Source organism: Grosmannia clavigera (assembly GCF_000143105.1).
Source record: "Grosmannia clavigera kw1407 unplaced genomic scaffold GCSC_156, whole genome shotgun sequence".
NCBI classification, from domain to species: Eukaryota; Fungi; Ascomycota; class Sordariomycetes; order Ophiostomatales; family Ophiostomataceae; genus Leptographium; species Leptographium clavigerum.
The window spans coordinates 596,959-618,597 of record NW_014040784.1 but is presented as its reverse complement, the minus strand read 5'-3'; the positions used below and the strand labels follow the sequence as shown (position 1 = coordinate 618,597).

Sequence of the window (21,639 nt, the reverse complement as noted above, 5' to 3'; positions counted from 1 at the left end):
AGTCGTTGCTGGCGTTCTCTGGAAGACGGAGAGCGTGGGGAGGATACTTTTGTCGGCTGAAACCGTTCTCGATGGACGATGCTGCGATAACGATTCGTTGATGATGACGTTGCAGCGAAACCGTGACGACACGATAAGGCACAGAAGCGCCAGAAGTAAAGAGGAAAGGGAAAGAAAGGGAGCCCCAGATGAGGCGCGCGTCAGCTTGTGGGCGCGTCTTCAATGCCAGGAGGTGACCTCCGGATGGCGAGGATTTCGGACAGTGAGATTGCAATGCATTCCGAGAACCAAAAAAGGGAGGAAAAGAGGGCGCGTCTGACTTGTGCTTTAATATCATACACACTATTACACACATGCATTGGGTAGGCACACAATCCACCTCGGTTGGCCCATACGCGCCTTCCCCTTCTGGGATTCTAACCAGACGCACATACCACCCCCGCAGCACCTTCCCCAGAGCTTGCGCACCGCTTTCCGACATAATCCCGCCGAGAAAATTGAAGCAAAATCGTGGCAGACGAGTGAGACAAGCGGAATCGCTGGCGATAAGACTAGGCTCTTGCACACCTGTGAATACCCCGCCGTTGCCTCGCCCTCCCGGAAAATAGGGTGTGCCGGCTCGGCTGCTCATTGCTGGAAGGGCGGTCGCCTCCTCACTCCTCACCGACACTGCCGTCGGCCGTGGGCCGATGCAGCCGCGTTGACACCTGTCGAGGCGGAGACAGCCATAATATTGGCCGCATCCATCTGCCATGCTAAGAAGAGACTGCAACGTGTCAGAGCTCGTGCATGACGGAAGACGCTAGGATTTCGCGCGATGTTTGGACTGCTAAAGAGCCATATGATCTGTCACAGCATCGCGGACTGTAGGAGACACCCGGCAGTGGCACACGGGAAATGGGCTTGCAAATTGAAAACGCAGTGTCTGAGGATTTGGAACGGTGGGAATCTGGGTGCGGAAAAAAACGCATACAGGCTTTGCGATCTGTTGCTACGGAAGAAGATCTCCGCTCGTAAAATAATGACCCACGACGTTTTGTTGTCGTCACTTGGTCTGACGTGTTAATTGGTCTTCAAACACGCCGTTCTCGTTACATTTCAAACGCAAAGAACACCGGTCTACGGACTTGGCGGTGGCTGGCAGTCTTTGTGGCATCATGTATGAGATGAACTCTGCGGCCTCCATTTCAGCCTGTTTCAGTTGAGTAGTGCACTATATTCAGTGCTGGGCATTTAGACCAACAATATATTTTCCCATTCGTGCTCACTGGTGACTCGCCTTCTTCTGCCCTGGACCGCACCGAAACTCCCATCAACCGAGATCGGCTCAGTGGTCTAGTGGTATGATTCGCGCTTCGGGTTGTCCCCTTTACATCACAATGTAAAATGTGCGAGGTCTCGGGTTCGATCCCCGACTGAGCCCTTGGTTCTTAACCAAATTTTTGACTCTATTACCTTTTTCTTAAACAGTTCTTCACTCGCTGGTGGACCATTGCACTAGCCCTCTTGGCTACAGAGTACTATGTAGGTTTTTTTTCAGAGCACGTCTTGGTAGTGTCCCTGTTGCCGATATCTCCAACAGAGTTATAGGAAAGCTTCGTGTCCCTATGCTATACGAGAAACGGCGATGGTAGCTGCTTTATTGTGCGAGCAGGCGAGCACATCATCTCTATTCCCCTCATGAAAAATCAACGTTGTCATGTTGTATTGGCAGGAGAACGGTGATTATTGGGTGCAAGTCGGGGCGTGTGCTGATAATGAATTTTGCAGGGTGATTCGCGATCAGGTAGTGCGGAAACAGCTAAAATGAGAGGACAGACACAATGAGGGATTAGTAGAGGAAAGATGCCAGGATTCATCATATGTAGCAATTTATTTGTTCCGATGAAGTAATTTTCAGCAAGCAGCTCAACATATAGCATACCCAGACAAGTCTTTAATAATGGGATACCTGCATATGATACAGTTTACAGGCAATCCACTCGGATGTCTTTGCGAATTTTCGATGTACGATGCTGTGTGCTGCTGATATGACAGATTCTGGAAGCTCGTTTTCCAACGTCGGAACACAGTCTTTTCTTGCTGCAGCATTCATTATACCCATCACCGAGAGAATCCTGTAACGTTAGCTCATACTACGTATTGTCCCCGAAACCCCTATCAAGCATACCTATTGCCCATAAGGAAATCGAGTTCGGTTTCCTCCCAGAGAAGAACCTTGAGCACCTTCATGGCCGACATTATGCCGTCTTGAAAGAGGACCCAGCCCTGGAGGGGCAGAGAGAAGGCTGGATTGCGGAGGGCCTCGACGATCAGAGGCCGGGCCAAAGAGAAGCGCGCAAACCAGTAGAGGATCTTCAGTCGGGCCACCACGGGCGAGTTCGAGCCCCTGACCGGCTCTGTGGACCAGTCCAGACTGGCAGGCATGCGGAGCAGCCACTCGTCCAGCTGGCCGCGCAGCTCCGGAAGCAGGGGAGAGATTTCTGGTGGTCCGGCTTCTGGACGGTCGGCGCCGCCAATCTTCCAGTAGGGCGTGGTCAAGATGCGCGCCGTGACAGCTCGGAGGGCCATCTCGGCGAAGAAGAACATGATCTCGTCGCGGATGATTGGCGGCGCGCTCGGGCTCGGCGAGTCGTCGCATCCCAGCGGTAGGATGAAGCCTTCGGCCAGCAGATGCAGGGAGCTCTGCGGAAAGGTGTCATCGATCTCGCGGACGAGATCTCTCTCCAGATTGTGGCCGATCCAGAAGCTTGACGATATCGTGTTGCGGTCGCTCTTGTCGCGCTCGATGCCGGATGCTTGGTCCCTATCGAAACATGTGAGCCGCTACTATACCAGAAACGGGAATGCAGGTCCCCGGAAGAGTCTCACCTCTTGATGAGCGTATAGAGCGACGAGCAGGCGGCATGCAGCGCGAGGGCAAAGTTGATCATCAGGCCCTTCTTGAGCAGGAAGATGGTGATGAGGAACTGGACGACGACGGACTCGAGGTTGAGCTGTTCGCCGAGACGGCCGCGGATCTGACCGGCCATCTGGAAGTCGGCCAGGCCGCTGTCAACGCACTCGGGATCGGCATAGGCCTTGGCCAACGCGACCATCAGCAGCGCATAGCAAGACTGCAGGTTGGGCTGCAGGCCGTCCTTGCGCACTGACACGGCGACCGCGTACGCGGAGCTCTTGCACATCAGCGGGAACAGATCGTACGGCTGACCGAGGTAGCTGTCGACATGGGCCATGATCTCGTCCGCGTCTGTGGGAGCTTCGAGAGCGAGCAGGTTCGGCAACGGAGCTCGTCGTTCCTCGCAGGCGAAGGGTGTCGTGGACGCGAATCTGGAGGGGTTTGTAGTAGTTGTGGTGGAAAAATCGGGCGGAAGGCTCAGAGGCGACTCGACGGCCTCAATGGCTACTGGCCCGTGGCTGTAGAGCGGGCTCTTGGCTGACAACACAGTGTCTGGAGGCGTCTGGTAGAGCCGGGCAACAGCTCTGGCAGCATCGTGAACGGAAACGTCGCATGCAGCCGTGTAGTCTCGCAGCCTGACTTCGTCCCGGAGCGACTCGAGCGACTGCTCCAGTCGGGCGACGCGCTCCAGCAGCACGGCCACCTTCTCGTTGGTTCTCCTGGCCTGGTCAGTCCATGTGGCCACGAGATTTCGGTCTGTTCCACTTACAATGCCCCAGTCTGATCGGTATAGGAGCATTGGAAGCCATGTCGAGAGCAGTACGCACACGCCGGCCGGCTCTCACTGCACTTGACCTTCTTGTGGCGACATGTGTCACATGCCTGCAGACGACTGGTCAGCAGAACAGCTCACTCCAATAGCTGCCGGATGCGATGGAAATTGTCGGGCAGCTCACAAGTGAGGCCTTGTGGCCAAGGCCTCTCGATACGGCCAGCAACAAGTCGGCCCCGTCCAGCTGCTCGTTTGCGGCAGCTGCAGCCGCCTCTGCAGAGCCCCGAAAAAAAAATCAGCGGCTGGCCGTGGCGAGATGCTCTTGTACTTCTTGCTCGGGCCGACGTCTGCCAAGCTGCCTCTTCGCTTGGGCGCAATCGTTCTCGCGGGCGTTTCCATGGCCGAGAGCATCTTATCCCATGTCTCCTCTGCGGCGGCTGCACGGGTGGAGCGCATCATCCATGGGATCGCTCAGAGGCTGCAGACTCACGGCTCCCGTCTCCGTGCTTGGGAAAAGTAGGGCGATGTGCAACCGATTTCGAATTGCTCCATTGGCTCGCGCCATTCTCCACAACCAAGGCGTCATCTACAACCAACACGCCCTATCGGACGACTAGGATGTCAACATCAGGATCGTTCCAACACACCTTTTCCAGACCGTCACGCTGATTTGCTGGGTCCGGCTGCGCCATATAAACCGGCCACGGAATCTTGGCTCATAGACCTTCTACAAGTCGTATCTTGATCTGCCCTTTCTTGTGCTTCCCATTGTCGAGCTACCTCTTCTGCTGCCGCCACTCTTCAATCTCCTCCATTCAGCCAAATGGCGTCTCTTCCAGTTCGTCGCGTGGCCGTCATCGGCGCCGGCATCTCGGGAGTAAACACGGCAGCCCATCTTATCGCCGAAGGCCTAGACGTGACCGTGTTCGAGCGATCGTCCGCCGTCGGAGGTGTTTGGTGCGTGAGCCGGCTCGATCGACGGAAACAGAGAGAATGAGATGTCCCAAACGTGTGCTTACATGTCGCAGGGTCTTGAACCCGACGCGTCCTCTCGAGCCTACGTATCCCTCGTCCAAGGCGTCCGTAGCAGACGTTACGTTTCATAATGTTCCTGACAATGTCGATCCGTATCTTCTGCACTCGCAGCCTGGGTCAGCACGTGCTTCTGAGCCCTCATTTCGAACCGTCGCTAACGCACAGACAGACCCTGCTACGATGGACTGAAGAACAACGTCCCGATTGAGCTGCTGGAGGTCTCGCTGAACAAATGGAAGCCGAACACGCAGTCCTTTTCGACCCATGACGTTCTTTCAGACTACATCCAGGACACGGCCGCAAAGACGGGCGTCACCGAAAGGACCATGTTCGACACGAAAGTGGTCAGCATCAAGAAAGACCGAGACGTGTGGCAGGTGACGACCAGCACATGGGATCATACCACGAAAAACGCCACCACGAGAGACTGGGTCAGTGTCCTATCCTCTGGCAGTGGTGGTTGGAGCTAGACTGACGCGCACATCCTTCCAGACATTCGATGCTGTCGCCGTAGCTTCCGGCCACTATCACGCTCCCCAGATCCCTGCCATCAAAGGGTTGGCCGAGTGGAAGACTGCCTTTCCGTCAAGGGTGCTGCACTCGAAGAGCTTCCGGAATGCCAAGGGCTTTGAGAAAAAGGTACGAGCTTCTGCTTCCTTTTTTACTTGAGGAAACCATCTAACAGGCAGCTCAGACCGTGCTCGTGATTGGGGGCAGCGCGTCCTCAACCGACATCGCCGTCGAGCTGTCGCCCGTCGCCAAAAAGGTGTGGCAGTCCACGCGCGACGGCCCCTTTGACCATCCGGCCGCGATGCTGCCGGCAAAAGCCAAGCGGGTGGCCGAGATCCGCAGCTTTGGCCGGCTGACCGACGGTCCGGCGCCCGCGTCGGAGCCCATTCCGGCGACGGTGACTCTGGTTGATGGCCGCACCATTGACGACATAGACGCCGTCTTTGTCGCCACGGGCTACCAGTTCAGCCTGCCATTCCTTCCGCAGCTGCACAGAGACGACGTGGCACCACAGCAAGCCGACGACACCGTGCTGGTCACCGACGGCCAGCAGCTACACAACTTGCACAAAGACATCTTCTACATCCCAGATCCGACGCTCGCCTTTGTCGGCGTGCCTTTTTACACCGCAACGTTCTCTCTTTTTGAGTTCCAGGCGATCACGGTCGCGGCCGTCTTCGCGGGCAAGACCGCCCTGCCACCGGTCCAGCAGCAGAGGGCCGAATACGAGAAGCGGGTGCGGGACAAGGGCTACGGGAAGCTGTTCCACAACCTGCGCAGCCAGGACGTGGAGTACTCGCGGGAGCTGATGGCATGGGTGAACGAGGGCCGGACGCCGGCAGAGCAGAAGCCGGACGGGTACTCTCCAAAATGGATAACAACCAAGGAGAAGATGCTAAAGGTGCCGAACAAGAAGAACATCTTGTATGCGGAAACACAAAAAAATGGGCTTGTGGTGCAGTAGGTAGCACTGCTAGACAGACGGACGACGAATCTACAAAATAGAGCTGCCACCAATAATTGTGTTTTTACGCAGAATATAAGCTAAGACAACAAATCATAACTGATTGGAAATACTGGGTTTCTTAAACAAGGTGACGTCATTCTTATGCGGCTCTTCAAACCTATTTAACCCTACGCAAGACCATTGGTACCACGTAAACCGGCTAAAGCCTGGAGCTTAGCAGAAGGTCACAGACGGTTAAAATAGCCGTGAAGTTATCCGCGATACTTTATCATAGGGGTCCACTAAGCATGCACTCATACACGGCACCTATCTTCTGACCCGCCCATTCTTGCCTGGTTCGTCGAAAAAGCTACTAGTAAGTAAAGTCATACCTTAAGCGATCACCTTCACATTAGCTGCATGTCTGCGCCTCACCCTTAACTAGCAGCGACGTGGCATACTTTAAGTAGCATTACACATAGTATTCTTTTCAGCCTCCGTATTTAGGCTCAGAGCTTTGTTGTGCGTTGTGTTTGCAGAGATATCTTGAATGGCTATCTAAAGGGATGTCTTATCCTCCAATAAACTAAAAGGTACTGCACCGGCGGTAGCAAGTGGCTGTATTATGGAAAGTCATACAAGCCATTGCTATAGAAACGGCAATACGACATGAAGCTACGAAATCCACGGTAGAGTTATTTCTACTAACATCTAGACATTTTCTACTTGACAAGAGGATCTGTAAACACAAGGCGCTACAAATGTGACGGCAATGCCCAACCGCAACATATCTTGCAATGCCCAACCTTAAAGACCCACTCACATGGCAGCACACTTCACGTACTATGCCAGGAACGCATAAAGGCCTTCAGTTTATCATATCTTTTTCACGCATTGATGCCTAGCTGAAAGAGGTTTACGACAACGTGAAGAGGTTGATTGGTGTGATTGGTGCCGTAGATACTTTGGTGCTCTGGGGCTTATCTTCGGACGGATGCAATGGTGTCAATGTGTTGGCAGCGATCAAGGCCTTGCGTCGTACTCTCAAGCAGAAACGGTCGTAGGTTATGTTTTATCAGAGCTAGTAGGCTTACATTTCTGAGTCGGGAACCTTTTCTGGTCTCAAAATGACATACAATGTCGAGACAATCGTAGAAAGAACGGACTTATCTTTGTAGAGCCGAATAATTGGGCTATATAAAGTGGAAAGCCTTCCCCATCTAATGAGAAATATGTCGAGGTGTCTCTTGTGGCAGTACACTTGTCTTTGTAACAAGTTCCAATTACTGAGAATTTATTCTTGTCTTAAAGCCTTTCGCCAAGCCTACTGTAGTTTCAACTATGGCTCTCCTGATAGCGCCACAACTATATAATGGCCTTCCATCTCTCGGGGAAGCTCTAGCTCGGCGTCAGGTATGAATTTCTGCAAAGCTGCTAATGCGACTCTTATTTCTTTGGGAGAGCCATACTGATATTGTGATGTGTAAAAAAGGCTGTTTCTTTCGACGACGTCCTCAACGGACCCATCAGAGACGTTTTCCTGAGGCATGACTGCACTAAAAACTTCGGCGTATATCTTCAGCATGCACATCATGTTATCAGGGACGGAGAGGCCGTAGTCAAAGTTTCCGGCTCTAGCTATGTCATGAGTGCCAGTACCCGTGATCTCATAGTACTGGTTGGTAACAATATCGTACCCACAACTTGGATGACTTCTGAGAGTGAGGTGGCTCCTATGGAGTTTTCTGTTATGTACGACAAGTAAGTAAAAGACCCTACAATTATAAACGAGCCAGGACAACAATAAGCTAAGCACCTCTTCTAGCGAGGCCAGTCCTTGTCCCACACAGGAGTTCTTGTCGGAGTTTCTCTCTGTGGTGACAGCTCACAGTTTAAATGGCCTGGTTGGGCTTACTACGGTCGGCCAGCACTCTCACGTTGAGATACCCGTGGGGACGGCAAGTGTGGTGGTACGTAGTAATGGTACCCGCCATGATGGCTTTGTACCAGTGACGTTTTGTTTTGATAGGGACTGTCCGAATTATAAAACAATTGAGGAATGTACAGAGGCTACGAGTGGTGGAACTAAAACACCCAGGAAAGCAGAGCACGAAAAGAAAAGCACCTTATAGTTTCAGTATCCACAGCTAAAGGGGTCTTATGGAGGGAACTCAAGCTTAGCTTTTAATGAAAGCCTAGTTATTCTACTTGTATTAGTATGGTCTACAATATCTATAAAGAAATATTTAGGTTAAACTAGAAATGAGAATAATATAACTCTTAGCATAGCCGGTCTAGGCGCTATACGCCATTGGTCTTCACACCCTACTCAATTTAGCCTGGTCTATTAATTTTTATACACGCTGGCATAGTTCGGACGTACTTTGTACCTAACCTCAATAATACACGCATGCTTACTAGGTAGCAAAACACACTTTTTTTCTGATATTTTAGGCTAACCGTCTTAACCTCTAGCAAAAATATGTACGGGGGTTAGCTATATATAATGATATTCATTTTCGCCATCATGCACTCCCTGCTTGTAAATCGAGGCATATCTGTAGATTAGCTGCTAATTGGACTAATATCTTACGATCACACCCCTCCTCTACCCTTTTATTCTACGATATGCGTCTTTGTTATATATGCAAAGGGGTACTGAGCTTTGACAATGTCGGTTCTGTCCAGAACCAAATCATTTATCATCATCCTCTTATAAGCGATTTTCTCGCTGCCGCCAGTGAAAGATGCTATATCTGCTGGACGGCATTTCGACACCTCAATATGCATGCCGCCTTGAAGCTGAAACAGTTAGCGGCTGAAGAGACCTCGCGCAAAGAGATGAATCTTGCACTCTCCGGAAATACGACGGCGCCGATTCGACTTCGCTTTAGAACTTCTCAAGGCGAGGTGCCTACTTTATCCGTGTTCCTAAAAATAAAAAACCTCCATCTTGGTGATTTAGTTGTCCTCTTTTTCATACCAGCACAAGGTAGGTCCGACAAGATCGAAAATCCACTTACGGTGCCCTTTTCCTGACCAACTTCTAGAGCTTATACGCTTCCCCAGACAAATGAACCTGCCTCAAAATACAGGTTCTATGGCTTCTATCGACACTGTGATAGCCTGGCTTGACTGTTGTACCGCAAATCATCCCAAGTGTAGGATGCCGAAAGATGGATTAACACATCAATATCTCCCAACAAGGCTCGTGGATATCGGCAGGTACGCAGACAGTTTCTGTGTGGTGAAGAGCACCTTGATATCACCGAATGAACGATACGTGACGCTGAGTCACAGGTGGCAGCCCCAACCGACGTTTTTGCTAACGGCGGAGAATGAACAACAAGCGGCAATTGGCCACCCTATCAAAAAGGTGGCGCAAATCTTCCAGGACGCTATGTCGGTGGCACGTCAAATTGGGATACGCTATCTATGGATTGACTGCTTTTGTATCATTCAAGAGGGCGATTCTATGCATGATTGGGCAGTGGAATCGCTTCAGATGAATGATGTTTACCAACATGCCTATTGCAATATCGCGGCCGATCACGTATCGGAAAACGGCGGGTTTTTCTTTGACAGAGATGATGTCTACTACGACCAAGTCAGAATGCGGACGCGTGCTGACTGTGAAGGCAGCGTCATGGACTGGATTTCGGTGGACAGAGACATGATGCTCATGGAAGTCAACAATTCTCCACTGAACAACCGGGGCTGGGTATTCCAGGAACGACTATTGGCGCCCCGCATCATACACTTCTGCCGCCAAGAGATTTTCTGGGAATGTCGTGAACAATTTCATTGCGAAAGTTTTCCCAACGACTTGCCTCCCAGTTATTTGTTTCACCTGGGTGAGACAAATTCGCTTAGACAATCCACGTCGGATTTGCGCGATGATCCTAGATGGAAAACACACACGAGCCTCGCTAAGGAAGACAATCCCTATGCAGTGTGGGATGACATTATCAAGACATATACAAAGTGCCAATTCAAGTACCCCCAGGACAAGCTTGTGGCCATCTCTGGTGTGGCGAAGTATACGAAGTCTATCATCAACGATACCTATGTTGCGGGCATGTGGCGGAAGCGTCTCTCGGCAGAAATGGCATGGTGGGTGTATCCGGATCGGGACCGGTATATACTTGGCCAAGAGCCTCCCTACTACGCACCATCTTTTTCTTGGGCCTCTGTGAAAGGACAGATAAATTCGTCAGGCCCATTTGCGAAAGGAATACTGGTCCAGGTGGAATGTGTTTCGCCGGAGAGCGGACCACAAAATCCAGATAAAGATACCATTTTTGATGAGGATGTCTTCGGTTCTCCGCAGCTCTCAATGCTACAGATCAGAGTGGAAGGGCGGCTTCGCTCAGCGAGGCTTTGCATGAGTGGCAATGCTTGGAGTCTAACCGTCATTGTATCTTCTAATGGAGCCAGTGGTGGAGAGAATAATCAGATGATGTGCGAGCGGGCCATTCAGGTGAAAGACCAAGTTTGGTTAGATTTCTGTGTTTTAGACTCAGATCGCAAAAGATTTGAGTCGGAGACGTTCTATCTGATGGAATGGCGATACGGGCATCGAGCTGAACCAATAGTGACAGAGGTGAGACTTTACTGCATGCTGTTAAGGCTTGTCAATGAGGCGGGCCATCAATTCCGACGAATAGGCTGGACGGTGGTAAAGGATCAGGAGATGAAACTTATGATGAAAGACAAGACACGAGAACTGCCTAGGTACTTTGATAAAGAGAAAGGATCCCATATAGTGTATCTCATTTAGAGTTGTCAGCAATATAAGAGTGCATTCTACTGAAAGCGAAGGCCGGAAAAGGCCTTGAATGAAACTAACGAAGCATACAAACCTACCAACTATCTACGTACTAGTGAACGTAAAGAGTGCCGTAAGGCAGCTCCTGGGGCCATGAAGACAGGCAATAAATGGCCAGTCTAAAGAGACATAGAGGGACCCTCACAAGACTCTTACCCACACACCTAGGAATTCCCGTTCGAGGTATCCTTCGCCACGTAGTAAGCTATCTTACATATATTTCTCCACCACATGACCCAAGACCTTACACCCACCCATTTTAGTCTTAGTAAAAGCGTCTCCTGTCCTCCTTTCACAGCATATACAGACATACACGGGGCCTTTGGTAACACATAATTTGACTAAGGCCAAGACCCAAACACAAGGCCGTTAACAGTTAGAACTGCTGTGAAGTCGTCCGCCACATAGCACGCATTGCCCCTTGTCTAAGACAGTTATCTTAATATTGCTCTAATGTACATTAGTATAATATGAACAGCTATACCTTTTGCCATCAATTCCTATCACAGACACCTTTTTAGTTGCATCGAAATCAAGTAATAGCAAAATGTGACATGATCAAACGCACGATTTGATGTGATTTTGGGTCATCCATCAAGGAGACAGTCACGGCCTCTTCAGCCTTGTATGAGTCCTTGCGATACTGTTGTAGCTTTCTGCCACCGGCTACCATCTCTTGCATCGGCTCAGTGAGCCACTAAGCCGGCTAAGTCTGGCTATTACGTGAAATATGACGACAGTGTGGGGTTATCCGGCAGTCGACCTGCATCTCGTCTTCTCCGCGGAGCTGTTGGATGTGGTTTAACGATGCTCAAGGCAATTAAAAACAGTAATAATGCTGTAAAAGTCGTCTGACAATTCCTGTTTGAATCGTTATCGGTTGCTTGGGCCCTACTGTCCACGACAACAGCGCCAACTACAAATACCAACCGACAGATGGCCAGTCTTCCAGTCAAAGCCGTCAGGCGTGCGGCCGACCTGCGCCGTATACTCAAAGACACGCTTCCATGGACGGTCTCGCCGCTGGTAGTGGGTGCACCGATGCGCGTGTTTTCGGGCCCATCGTTGGCCGTGGCCATCAGTCGTGCTGGTGGGCTGGGCTTTATTGGGCCGGGCGCGACACCGCAGAGCACGGGTGCCGACCTAGCAGCGGCCACGGAACTTCTGACGAAGAAGCCGATCGCGTTAGCGCCGCCGAGTGACAGTCTGCTCCCCGTCGGTGTCGGCCTGCTGCTATGGGACGGCGACCTGGACGAGGCTGCGGCAACGATAGCACACCACCGGCCCTGCGCTGTCTGGTTGTACGCGCCACGCGATGGTCAGGCCGAGCTGGACCGCTGGACACAGCAGCTTCGCGCGGCCTCTCCGGGAACGCAGGTGTGGGTGCAGGTCGGCACGCTGGCCGAGGCCGTGGCCGCGGCTGCCAGCACGACGGCCCGTCCAGACGTTTTGGTCGTGCAGGGCGCCGAGGCGGGCGGTCATGGATGAGCCGATGACGGTGTCAGCGTGGTCACGCTACTGCCAGAGGTAGCTGATGCTATTGGGGGTACCAGTGCCGATAGCCGTCTTCCCCTCATCGCTACCGGTGGCATCGCCGACGGCCGCGGGCTTGTGGCCGCCCTTGGGCTCGGTGCTGCTGGAGTCGCCATGGGCACGCGCTTTTTGGCCGCCACCGAGACTCGTGTGGCCAAGGCGTACCAGGACGAGGTGGTGCGGGCAACCGATGGCGCCGTCAGCACCGGCCGCACGCTGCTGTACAACCACCTGCGCGGCACCTTTGGCTGGCCGCCTGGGTACAGCCCCCGTGGCCTGCTCAACCAGAGCTTCTCCGACGAGCGTGCTGGTGTGCCATTTGATGAGCTGCAGCGCCGCCATGACGCCGCCGCCAAGACTGGAGGCACGGCTGCTTGGGGTCCCAACGGCCGCGTCGCCACTTACGCTGGGGCCGGTGTTGGGCTCGTTCACAGCGTGCAGGGAGCCGGAGAGATCGTCGACAGTATCCGGATAGAGGCTCGGGAGATCATTGGTTGTTTGTAGGCGTGCACGCTTCCGTGCCGTTCTGTAGAGACGTCGTCTTGGTTGCCGTAGTATGAACTCGTATCGAGGTTCCATCACGTGTTCAGCCGAAAGAGCATCACCAACTCATAACTGAAATGGGCTTGTGGTTTAGTGGTATAATACTCCCTTAGCATGGGAGTGGTCCAGGGTTCGATTCCCTGCAAGTCCAGCTTCGCTTTTTGTCCTTTCGCTCCGACGGCGAGTGCACGGACGAGGTCCACTTGATCTTTTCGCACACTCCAACTTAGAGGTACTGGTGGGTGATTTGGGAGACTCTGATTTTTTGTCTCTACGACATAGGAGTACAAACTACTTTCAGAGGAAATTATTCAATAGCAGCTATGATTCAGTCAGTAACAAAGTTGTGCCCAGAATAGACTTTAGCATGCCCATATGTCATCAGGCAGCACTACACCGGCGGCATTTATATATGCATTCTGGTCCAACTCTTTCACGTACGGCCATAGATACTGGAAAGCACGGGATCCCGTCCGCTCTCCCCTAGTTAAACCAGTAATCGGCGGATTAGTAGTTGGGTCGGTGACGACCAGCGAATACCCGCTGCTGTACGTTTTTTTTTTGCCTAGAAAATTGGCGTTGCTGCCTCGTGGAGGTCTTTGTGGGGTTTGAATATGCTAGGGGCCAAGTCTAAATGCACCGCAAGCCGATTACCGGTTAGAACAAAGCTACCTTGAAAGCAGAGCACACGCAGGCGCAGCACAGGTGGTCTTTAGAATGGTTGTGCAAAAGGTCAGTGTGTGACGACTGTCTCTGTACTCCGTACTTAGCGTCTTGCCAGGCTGTTGCTGTAATTACATAGTGTTTGCCGGCCTAAGGTAACTATGAATCGATTTCTGTGAAAGACAGTCATAAATTGTAGTTAATATGATTTTCTAAGTGTGTAGAGCCTCTCGCTCCTAATACTTATCGTAGTGCCTGAGTGCATGTTATGTATGCCTATAGGATTATTCAACTAGTAATTCTCTCAACCAATGAGGTTTCATGGTGTAGTTGGTTATCACGTCAGTCTAACACACTGAAGGTCTCCAGTTCGAGCCTGGATGAAATCAAAACAATTTTCTTTTTTTTACCCCTTGTCTCGCAGCCTGAGGCTTTTTTTTTGGTGCTTTCGGTCGGTGTCTGCAGCAGTTCATATTTTTAAAATTGCTGCTTTCCAGGTCATAGCAGCTCTAATGCTCCTGTCCACTTTGTGCGTCCGGTTTCACAAGAGGACATACTCTGCTCACGACCACGGCGAGTGAATGCAAAATTAGTATTGCTACGTACCGCTACGAACAGGATCTGATCGCATTATCATGAATTGAGTCACAGCGAGAAAATTACCCAAAACATAATTTCAATGCTCTGTGGCTACAAAAGGCTGAGCACTTCAGGCCGTGCTCAGTTTGAAGTTCCACACAGGTTACTGTAAAGAATACTATTATAACCAAGGGGGAAAAATTAAAATTCACAGAATTTACAAGAGCTTTGCTTTTGTTGCACTCTGTACAGTGAGCCTTTAATCTGTTCCTCTGAAGAGAGCTCAAAAAGGTGGGGGTTCTCCGAGGATCGAACTCGGGACCTCTCGCACCCTAAGCGAGAATCATACCACTAGACCAAGAACCCATCTTATTGGTGAATTATCGACGCCGTTCTGAGGTCTAAGACAGCGACACCGTAGGTGGGCAGTATGTAGGCCAATTTTCTCCGATCAAATGCAAGTGATTCTGAGAGGGAAAACCCCCCGCCTAAATCGAATTATGACTGGAAGATACATGAATACTAGACGGAATTTCCAGGCAGGACATAACTCACCGAATATGTCGGGACATTCTGTAAGACTCCAATCCATTGATAACATCTTCCAAAGCTATCATTTTGGTGAGGCCTTTCTTCCCCCGTCACGATTGTACGCACCAGCAGTAATGAGTCAATACCGCCTGCGTCACACCCGGCCTTACTACCTTCTCAGCTACTCGGGCTTTACCAGAAATTGTCGCACTGGCGCACGTTTTAACAGCTTCCCCTGAGCTACAGTGCACACCACACCATACCCCCGCGCAGCTTAGTGTTGAATCCAACACTCGCAGCATGCAATTTAGTGATAGCCCAATTTCGCAATAGGCCTTTCACGCCGTGCTATGTAAAAGCGTATCATCTTAGAGAAAGGCCATGGAGATAGCCGCATGATCATTATACAGGCCCTCCAGCCTCTGTAGATACGACTCTATTGAGTCCACTTGGATGTCTCCGGCGGTCTATCGTAAAACAGGCTGAAGCAGTAGCAAGACAGAGTGTGAACACTGAAACACCGTTCTGTACCTGTGGGTAGCGTGTTCACAAAACAGTGCTCGGCGTAGCTTTTTCTGGGTACCCGTCCGTCCCAGAAAAGAGCACGCGATAGGTCTGAAGTCTGCTAACGCGTTCATATTGGCATTGGCTGGGGGTTGTTGCCAACGGTCTTGTAGAGGTCGCGAAGCTCAAACGCCTCGTGGCCGCCTTCGGGCAACTCTCCAATCACCCGGGCCGGTTGGCCAGCCACAATGCTGAAGCTGGCAATGACCATGTTGGGAGGCACGACCGTTCCGTCGAGGATGCGGACGTAATCTTTGATGATGGCAAAGTCGCCAATCACTGTGCTCTCGCCGATATGGACGTGATTTCCAATGGAAGCCGCCATGACGGTGGCGCCGGGGCCAATAAAGACATGGTCGCCCATGCGGAGAGGCATGTGGGAAAATATTCTGGAATGTTGCCACCATCAGCACCTTGTCGAATAAACAGGCCGTACTTTAGGCCTTCGCTCAACTCTCTTCTTTTTCCTCTTCAATGTAAAACGCACCCCTTCCACAGTCGACCCGGTGGGCGCAAGCATGCACCCTTGCTCAAGAAGCAGTATCGTCCAATGGATATCGCAGTACTTGACGAGCTTGAAGACGAGCCGCTGCTGCTCGACGCTGGCAGCGACCGGACAAGATCGCCTCGAATCATGACATCTTGCTGGATGACACTCTTTCCGCCGAGAATGATGTTCTGCGTTCCGACGAGATTGGCTCTTCGTGACACCTTGTTTCCTGTGTCCTAACAAAAGTTTAGCAACCGATCAGCAATGTGGTTCCAGCGGTGGAGATTCTTGATTGGAATGCTGCTGTCGGGGATTGGCTTCTCCGAAGAAACCAAGAAAACCTACCGTCTCAATGTACTCTCCCTTAGCAGCTCTCCGCGACATTTTGACAGGTGTTGCCGACGTGCCTGATGCCAAGACGCGGTGATGACGCTCACAGTGTCGCGGTGGCGCGGCGGCGGTTTGGTAGATTGGGTAGCGGGGTCATGTGATTCTGTTTGTCCGTATGTGGATCCCGAGTGCAGCCTGCAAGATAGCGCTATAGACCCTGTATGCCCCCTAAGCAGAGCCCAAAGCTGTGGTCTTTCAAGCACGAACTACGTTATACGATTGAATAATTAGGACAAAATCCATAGTAGCTGATAGCTCTGTAACATTTTCTCAGACTAAAGTATCGCCTCTTGACGTACAACGAACCCCTGTCTAGTAAAGAGCAGCATATGCAGCGCCCAAGGCGACAACTCCAGCCAGACCGGCTCTAGCCTGGTAACTGTTGGCACCAGCAGTGACGACAGAAAGGGAGGAAGACTATGCTGAATGTTAGCTGTCTGTTCTGTTCAAGTAGAGGTTTATAAATTTGGGATGGTGGACGGACAGTAGTGCTCAAGCTACTGCTATGTGCGGTTCCAGACGCAGCACCGGAAACGGTAAAGTTCGAAAATATAGTGGCGGCGGCGGAAGAGGTTACGAAACCAGTAGAAGCTGTGGTTGCCACCGCAGTGGTCGTAGCCACGGCTGTTGAAGACTCGTTGACAGCACCCGTTGATGTCGCAACCGCAGGAACAGAGCTAGAGCTAGACGATGCAGCGACAGCAGTAGTAGTAGCAGTAGCAGCGCCACCAGAGACGGCAGGATCAGCGGTGCCGACGATAGCCTGAGTTCCAGAGAGGGGAGTGGTGGACAGACCGCACTCAGCAGCAGCACTTGTCAGCGAGCTACCGTAATACTGCCAGATGTCCTCATTATCAGTTCCAGCACACGCCAGGCAGTTGGCATAGTCAGTCAGGAAGATGGAGTCCGAGCAGAGAGCATCGGATGAATCGTAGCCAGACTCAAGAATGGCCTGACCTGTAGGTTCTGTCAGACCCTAAAGCTGCGGACTACAAACAAGGCCACACGATGGACAAACCGCAGTTATCGTGACAGTTATACAAAGGGGTTCCCGGTGAGATCTCGGTATCAGCACGGCCATGGAGCTGGACGAGGTCGGTAAACAGAACTGAGGCAGATGCCTGAGTGGCGAGAGCTCCGCTAAGGATACGCTTTGAGGCAACCATTGTGCGATACAGACTGAAAAAATGAAGATTGCCGAAATAAAAGAGATGATAGACTGGGCTTGTACAATCAGTTACGGGAGAGCGTTGTTTTGAGCTGAAAGCCGACATAAGGAAGAGAAGAAAGAACAGAGGGTTTTTTTTGCAAAGAGAAAAAGCGAATTAACTCTATATTTATGCAACAGGAGCAGACATATCTGCGTGCGCGTACAAGCCAAGACAACATCTCCCACCCTCCACCCCACCTCCCCTCCTAACGAAGCTTGCAAGCTCGCTTGGCTAGGTTTGTGGAGCATTTCTAGCTACAAAAGCCGACCATCTCAGTTCTACCACCTTGTACGAGTACATGTAGAGTTGCGGGCAGGAACAGAGGACTACCGCACATATAATAGGTCTTTCAATTCAACTATCTTGGCACGACACAATGAAGTGGTTGTACGGAGTACTGGTAGGTAGTATTATGTATAATTGTGCATCGATTACACGTATGAGAGAATCAGATTCTCGCGTGAGTGCATGGAGGGAGTGGGCGATATCGGAAACATATGATCAAACAGGTGGATGTCTGGCCATTAACGGTCACTAATGGGGATCCCTTGTCTTTAAATAGATCATCTGATAAGATTGATTAGATTACCGAGCATGAAGACCCACTGTGGCCGTTTTCGATAACTGCAATCGAAAGACGGGAGGCCATGCTTTGCGCTTGGAGATATAGATGAGAAACATTCTGGTCAGACAACCCTGTATATACAATCTTTATACTGCTCGTGAGCCCTAAGATATGTTTTTACGCTTGGCTAATTGATCATAGTCGCCAATGTAGCAATTTAGATAAGACTTCGTTGAACCGAAGCTTCACGCCTCATATAATCTTCTTTGCTCTACATGTGTTCGCTCTATCAACAGGTCAAATGCGTTCTTTCTGCCTAGAAGCCCGAGCGTCACTTTGATCTAGTATCTATACCTAAAACCGAGCGTCTTCCAGTCTGTGACATCATCGTAGTCCTCAGCCTGAAGCTCGATTTGCTGAAGAGCCATGTCAGTTTCGGAAGACTTATGCCCTATCTCAAAGACCTTGCCTCCCGCAACAGCCCCTGAAACACCTGCGCTGCCTTCCAATCCTTCCACCCGAACACGCTTGGCGTTGAGCGATAGCAAGTAGATCCGGAAGGCAATACAGAGAGCGATAACGAGAGCTGGGCATGCCATAATTGCCTTGAAGGCGGTAGGATAGGCAGGTGCCTCTTTCGATTTGAATAGCTGGGGACCGGCAATGTTTCCTGCGCAGTAGACAATGTAAAATATTGCCGTCATGGTCATCTTCTTTGTAACACCCTTGTAGTTCGTCTGAATTAGTGACATGAGAAGTGGCACAGGCGCAAAGGTTGTCTGGATGAGAAAGTACGCGAAAAGCTGAGCGCCTTTGGAGATGTGCTTCCTTTTGTAAATCATGGCTCCGCCGACAAGGACAGGGATGACGGAAAGGATGATCATCAGACAGTGGAGGTTGCGATAGCGGCCAGCAAAATAGCCAGTAATAGCAATGGACAAGGCGGCAATCACTTCTGATGGGATCGACAACAGAGTCGATTCAAGGGAGGAGAAGCCGAATGACTTGATGACAATGTTGGCGAAGCTCTGAATGCCGCCAGACGGAAGCTGGACACAAAACAAGATGGCAACAATGAACCACGTCTTTGGGTCGACCAGACATTCGACAGCCTGCTCCCATCGCCAGGGCGCTTTTTCAGTGCGTCCTGTCCCGGCCAGGACAACACGATCCGCCGCCCACTGTCGTTCGTCCTCGGTCAAGAACCTTGCCCTTGAGATACTGTCTGGCAGTAGGAAGAATATGCACCCTGCCCAGATCGCCGTCAGAATGCCAAGAATGATGTACATCCAACGCCACGGGTGTAGAGGATGAGAAATGTGGCCGACACCGTAGGCGAAGAGGGCTGCAACCAGACCTCCAATCGAATTTCCGGTAAACCAGAGACTGGTGCGCTTGGGAACCTGATCGCGTGTATACCAGGTCGAAGTGATGCTGCCGCCGTGTTAGTGATCAGACTTTGCAGGGGTCAAAGGCCAGAACCTACTACATAAAGGCCGGATTGACAACGGCCTCGGCGACTCCTAAAAAGAAGCGATTGGCTGCCAGGCCGCCAAAGCTTGTGCAAGCGGCAGTCAGACCAACGATGAGGCCCCAGATGAGCGTGTTGAGGGTCAGGTATTTAGCAATGGGCAGCCGCGAGCACATCCAAGCAGACGGCCCCATCCAGAACAAGTACCCAAAATAGTAGACGCTCGAGGACCAGCTGTAATCCTGGCCGACCAGATGCTGTTCTCCGTCATTAGGTCAATAATTCTCAGGACGGGTTCTCTCTTGCCAGCCAAGGCCGTCTCACCAGATCCTTCTCCAGGCCAAAAACGGATGCGCTGGACAGAATACCCTTGTCCATGTAAAAGAACAGACAGGTGCCGAAAAGTGTCGGTACAAGGTGCCAATCGACCTTTGTCACAATCCTACGGCCAATTGCCGTAGGCGATGCATCCGGAATTGCATCTGCCATGTTTGTCCTTGGGATGAAACGGTGAAGAGCCGTTTATTTAGGAGGACTTGGCCAACTTCACTCTACTCGAGACAGATCCAAGGCAAGACAGGCCTGGCGAAGCGCTTGTTTTTCTTATGACCTCACGTTCACCTTACGAATGGTTTCCTGCAACGAGAAGTCCATAGCCGTACTATTGTCCATCGTTTTCCCGATAAGCTTTTAGTGGGTTGACGTCAGGGGAATTCACCAGTGGTATTCCCGGGACTTATCTTTGCTCCGAACAGAAATCGGCTCCGCACGAAGGACTGGTGCATGCGGAAAGATAGCAATAGCTCCATCTTCAGTACCGTCTTTTTGCCGACATCCCATGATACTTCATGCAAGTCCACTTGAAAGAAGTGATTGGTTACCCAACACTGTATTCGGGACACCTTTACTCCTTACTTACCGAGAAATGAACGGCTTGGCGATCGACCCCTGGATTTCTGCCTTGCCCAAGGTGGAACTGCACGTACACGTTGAGGGTACATTGTCTCCAGAATTGCGATGGAAACTTGCCCGTCGAAACAACGTCCCTTTGCAATACAAAACGTACGAGGACCTCCTCGACTCATATAGAATAACGTATAACCACCGACCTGAGCTTGTTCCAGATGGCCGCCCGACCTTCTTTCAGGCCTACTTCGGCGGCTGCCAGGTCTTGTTGGAAGAAGATGACTTTTACGAGCTCGGCATGGAGCTGCTCGCGCGAGCGAAGGAGCTCAACGTCCGCTATCTGGAGCCGTTTTTCGACCTACAGGCGCACACCCGGCGCGGCGTCCCGGTTGAGAAGATCCTCAACGGGTTTCATCGTGCGCAGCTTGAAGGAGTGGCGCAGCACAGCGTGCACAGCAACTGGATTCTCACCATAGTGCGAGACGATCCTGTCGAGGACGCTGTTGCTGTGTACGAGGCGGCACGTCCGTGGGGACGTATGCCAGGGGGCAAAGGCCTATTTCACTCGGTTGGGTTGGCGAGCAACGAATACGACCGTCCGCCGATGCTGTTCGAGCAAGTCTTCCTATGGGCCAAGAGAGACGGACTGAAGGTGACGGGCCATTGCGACGTGGACCAGAAAGATCATCACGAGCATATCCACGAGATGATATTCCAAGTATGCGGCGGCAAAGGGGCTGATCGGATCGACCATGGTCTGGACGTGTACTCGCAGCCAGACCTGATGGAAGGACTGAAGGCGAGAAAGATCGGCCTGACACTCTGCCCTCATGCATACAACCGACGACAGGCCACAGAGGTATTGTTTCCAAAAATTCGGAGGGTGTTTGATAACGGGGTCAAATTCTGCCTGAACAGTGACGATCCGACATATATGCACGGCGTCTGGATCGACGGAGCGATGCAGAAGGCCTATACCTACTGTAACTTCACCAAGAAGGACATGGTTGCACTTGTCAGAAACGGAGTAGAGATGTCTTGGGCTGAAGATAGTATCAAGGAGTCTATTATAAAGGAGCTTGACGAGATACTCGTATAGCTCCTCAGACAGAAATAGGGGAGACTTCTGGCCTGCATTATGTGGCAGGACAGCTCGTTCTGCTTCAACTGTACTTGTATACTACCAAGCATACGGGGACTGAA

The 21,639-nt window shown here is 51.4% G+C and overlaps 6 protein-coding genes across 6 annotated transcripts; 3 read left to right on the top strand and 3 right to left on the bottom strand.

Moving 5' to 3' along the window:
• Positions 1–2,160: 2,160 nt before the first annotated feature.
• CMQ_2279 (c6 zinc finger domain containing protein) lies at positions 2,161–4,130 on the bottom strand (the record flags this gene model as incomplete). Its single annotated transcript, XM_014316237.1, has 4 exons — positions 2,161–2,806; positions 2,872–3,679; positions 3,745–3,791; positions 3,856–4,130. 4 exons carry the CDS (start codon positions 4,128–4,130, stop codon positions 2,161–2,163), a joined length of 1,776 nt encoding a protein of 591 aa, XP_014171712.1.
• Positions 4,131–4,494: 364 nt separating this feature from the next.
• On the top strand, positions 4,495–6,180 carry CMQ_2242 (FAD dependent oxidoreductase; the record flags this gene model as incomplete). The annotated part of the gene is made up of 5 exons (XM_014316200.1): positions 4,495–4,628; positions 4,700–4,822; positions 4,876–5,137; positions 5,199–5,345; positions 5,392–6,180. The coding sequence occupies 5 exons, from the start codon at positions 4,495–4,497 to the stop codon at positions 6,178–6,180; spliced, it is 1,455 nt and encodes a 484-aa protein (XP_014171675.1).
• A 5,746-nt stretch (positions 6,181–11,926) lies between these two features.
• On the top strand, positions 11,927–13,027 carry CMQ_2165 (oxidoreductase 2-nitropropane dioxygenase; the record flags this gene model as incomplete). The annotated part of the gene is made up of 2 exons (XM_014316123.1): positions 11,927–12,467; positions 12,522–13,027. The coding sequence occupies 2 exons, from the start codon at positions 11,927–11,929 to the stop codon at positions 13,025–13,027; spliced, it is 1,047 nt and encodes a 348-aa protein (XP_014171598.1).
• A 2,446-nt stretch (positions 13,028–15,473) lies between these two features.
• Positions 15,474–17,449, bottom strand: CMQ_2373 (dynactin arp1 p25 subunit; the record flags this gene model as incomplete). The annotated part of the gene is made up of 5 exons (XM_014316331.1): positions 15,474–15,792; positions 15,891–16,129; positions 16,239–16,300; positions 17,079–17,240; positions 17,302–17,449. The coding sequence occupies 5 exons, from the start codon at positions 17,447–17,449 to the stop codon at positions 15,474–15,476; spliced, it is 930 nt and encodes a 309-aa protein (XP_014171806.1).
• Positions 17,450–18,400: 951 nt separating this feature from the next.
• CMQ_2434 (allantoate permease) lies at positions 18,401–20,019 on the bottom strand (the record flags this gene model as incomplete). Its single annotated transcript, XM_014316392.1, has 3 exons — positions 18,401–19,493; positions 19,546–19,787; positions 19,855–20,019. 3 exons carry the CDS (start codon positions 20,017–20,019, stop codon positions 18,401–18,403), a joined length of 1,500 nt encoding a protein of 499 aa, XP_014171867.1.
• A 436-nt stretch (positions 20,020–20,455) lies between these two features.
• CMQ_2292 (adenosine deaminase) lies at positions 20,456–21,535 on the top strand (the record flags this gene model as incomplete). Its single annotated transcript, XM_014316250.1, has 1 exon — positions 20,456–21,535. One exon carries the CDS (start codon positions 20,456–20,458, stop codon positions 21,533–21,535), a length of 1,080 nt encoding a protein of 359 aa, XP_014171725.1.
• Between the last annotated feature and the right edge of the window lie 104 nt (positions 21,536–21,639).